The 2427-nt window shown below is 40.9% G+C and overlaps 1 protein-coding gene across 1 annotated transcript in view; it reads left to right on the forward strand.

Annotated features, from left to right (window-relative positions):
- Plod2 (procollagen-lysine,2-oxoglutarate 5-dioxygenase 2) overlaps nt 1-2427 on the forward strand; it is a 67642-nt gene that overhangs the window by 46076 nt on the left and 19139 nt on the right. The window contains exon 5 of the mRNA XM_029481979.1: nt 219-316. Within this exon, the coding sequence (XP_029337839.1) occupies nt 219-316 (98 nt within the window). The remainder of the gene's footprint in view (nt 1-218; nt 317-2427) is intronic.

Genomic DNA, 2427 nt, shown 5'->3' on the forward strand with positions numbered 1-2427 from the left:
CTGGCATCACACTGCTAGGAACCAGGTCAGGGACCAGTGAAGCACCCTTCTACCACTTCACCACCCAGCTTAGTGACAAGACATTTGGTTGGGAGCCAGCTTTGTTTTGCTAACTACGGACTTGGAGAAGATAGTTTCTATGCATTAAAAAATGGGATAGAAACCCATAGACCTACATATGTTTGAAGTTGACAAAGACTTTTCTCTTTTTAACCCAGATGAAGTTGTTTTAAAGTTTGAAAATGGTAAAAGCAGAGTGAAGAATACATTTTATGAAACACTGCCAGTGGCAATTAATGGAAATGGGCCCACCAAGGTGAGTACCTGGGCCCTCAGTTCACTGTCTGTTTCTCAGTATTGGACTATGGAGAAATACACGAGGGTCATCATCTGTTAAAATTTATGTGAGAAACTTTAGTGTGAATAATTTATTTACATTGTCTTTATGTAATACAGCATCTGGTTTACAATAAACAGCATTTTCCCTTAGCAAGATTATGACCTTGTATTCTATAGGTAGACACTTCACTTTAGTGTTCATTTTTATTTTTTTAGGAAGAGTCAAGGCCAGAAGACAGGAGAGCAAACCATATTCCCCAAATTGTTTAGAGACCTTAGGATAATCACCTGTTTTGCACAGGAAAAGAAGTAATTTCTTCAATTCTCTTGATTTATTATAAAATGACCTTAATTCATGCACCCAAATCATAATGTATAGCCACTGTGACCTTCAGGAATAGCTAGATATGGTTCAGGATATGTCCTAGGCAAGTGCACATGACATCATCCTTGGAAGTGCTTTGAAGAGGAGTCAGGAAAGTGCTAGACCCAGTTCCCAGGAGTCCAGGGCAGCCTCGCCCTGTAAGCGACTTTCCACACCTTCCATGGCAGCCAACAGAAATGTCTCCAGTTATGAGGAAAACAGATGCCCTGGTGTGCGGGAATTGGTAGGAGGTGGATAGTTTGCCATTGGATGACAAACACGGGACATTTCCCATCAGAAGGACTGTTTCTCAGTATCGTAATCCCTCAGGAAACAAAGGGCAGAAGGTGGAAAGTTACAAGATAAACTTTAATTCTGAAAACAGAAAGCAAAAATGGCCCTTTGTGCTTTACCCCTTGGTAACTAGTAACCATTTCTCATTCATACAGGGAATTTAGTAGATGAATTCATGGCATAGATATTAAATTTTTATGTTATTTCTAAATTGTCAGTCATATGTTGTGAGGATTTTTTAATGTGTCCAATTTTATATTTCCTACTTTGCAGTTTTCATGTCCTTTAAAAGTGACATGTATTAAGGTGTCCATTTTTATATAAGCATGTATTATTTTAATAGTTACTTTTATTATTTGACAATCAGAAGTACTTTCTGTGTCTCCTGTCATGCATTTAAAATGTCGCCATTGCCTCCTACCCCTTTTCAGTGGGTGTCATTGTACACTCCTGGCTAGCCTGAAACCTGCCTCATAGGCCAAGCTAGCTTTGAACTCAAAGAGATCCATCTGCTTCTGCCTCTGGAGTGCTGGGATTAAAGGTGTGCACCCACATGCTCAGCCACACTGACCCTTGAAACATCAAAACGACTGTCATGGCCATATGGCTCCTGACTTCTGACATACCATATCATCCAAAGTAAACGCCCCTGTGGTGCTTGTCCATTGGTCTTAGGTTTCCAGAGGTTCAGTGTAGCCGCATCTATAGCATCTTAGCGGCACAAAGGCTTTCCTGTCCTAATGCAGAGCTTANTGGTTTCAGCAGCCTCTGATTGAAATTTTCAGTGCAGTGGAAATATGTGGACAGAGCTGTGGAAGGGCTCTGGTCAAGTGGCTAGGTCAGCTCCTTCTGTGCTGCAGTTTAGAGCCAGGAGAAGCTGGAAAAAAATTCTCTGGGGCACTTTCTTATGTCTCTTCACTTCTATCTTTAATACAGGTGACATTCTTTTGATGATCTTACTTATGCCATGATTTAAAAAAAAAAAAAACTAGATAAGAATAGTGGGGATTTGAGGAGTGTTCTCACAGTGATAGTGTTAGGTTACAATAGATCCTGTGTGGTATCAAGACTGCAAAATATGTAGTGACTCTGTTACTTCTACATCTAGAGAATATCTTCTTCAATGTCCCAATTTCAGAGAGTTTCTGGATATGTTTAGGGCTCAGAGGTAATTGTATTCTGCTTGCTTCTTGTGCCATCTTCCAGTTAATCTCAGTCGATACTTAGAAGGGAGGGGCCTAAATCAGGGTGGAGGAGGCACTTTGTCAGATAGGTATACAACCTGTATTTTAGCACATCCTTGGTTTGCGGATTGGACAGTTTAATCCCCTGCTGCATCTGTGCTCTGAGCAGCCCCCCAAAGCCTGGCTGACAGATATGTCTCTAGAAATTGCTTAATGGTCTTTGGTGATGAAGTTTCCTTGTGGGGG

Source organism: Mus caroli, chromosome 9 (assembly GCF_900094665.2).
Source record: "Mus caroli chromosome 9, CAROLI_EIJ_v1.1, whole genome shotgun sequence".
Lineage (NCBI taxonomy): Eukaryota > Metazoa > Chordata > Mammalia > Rodentia > Muridae > Mus > Mus caroli.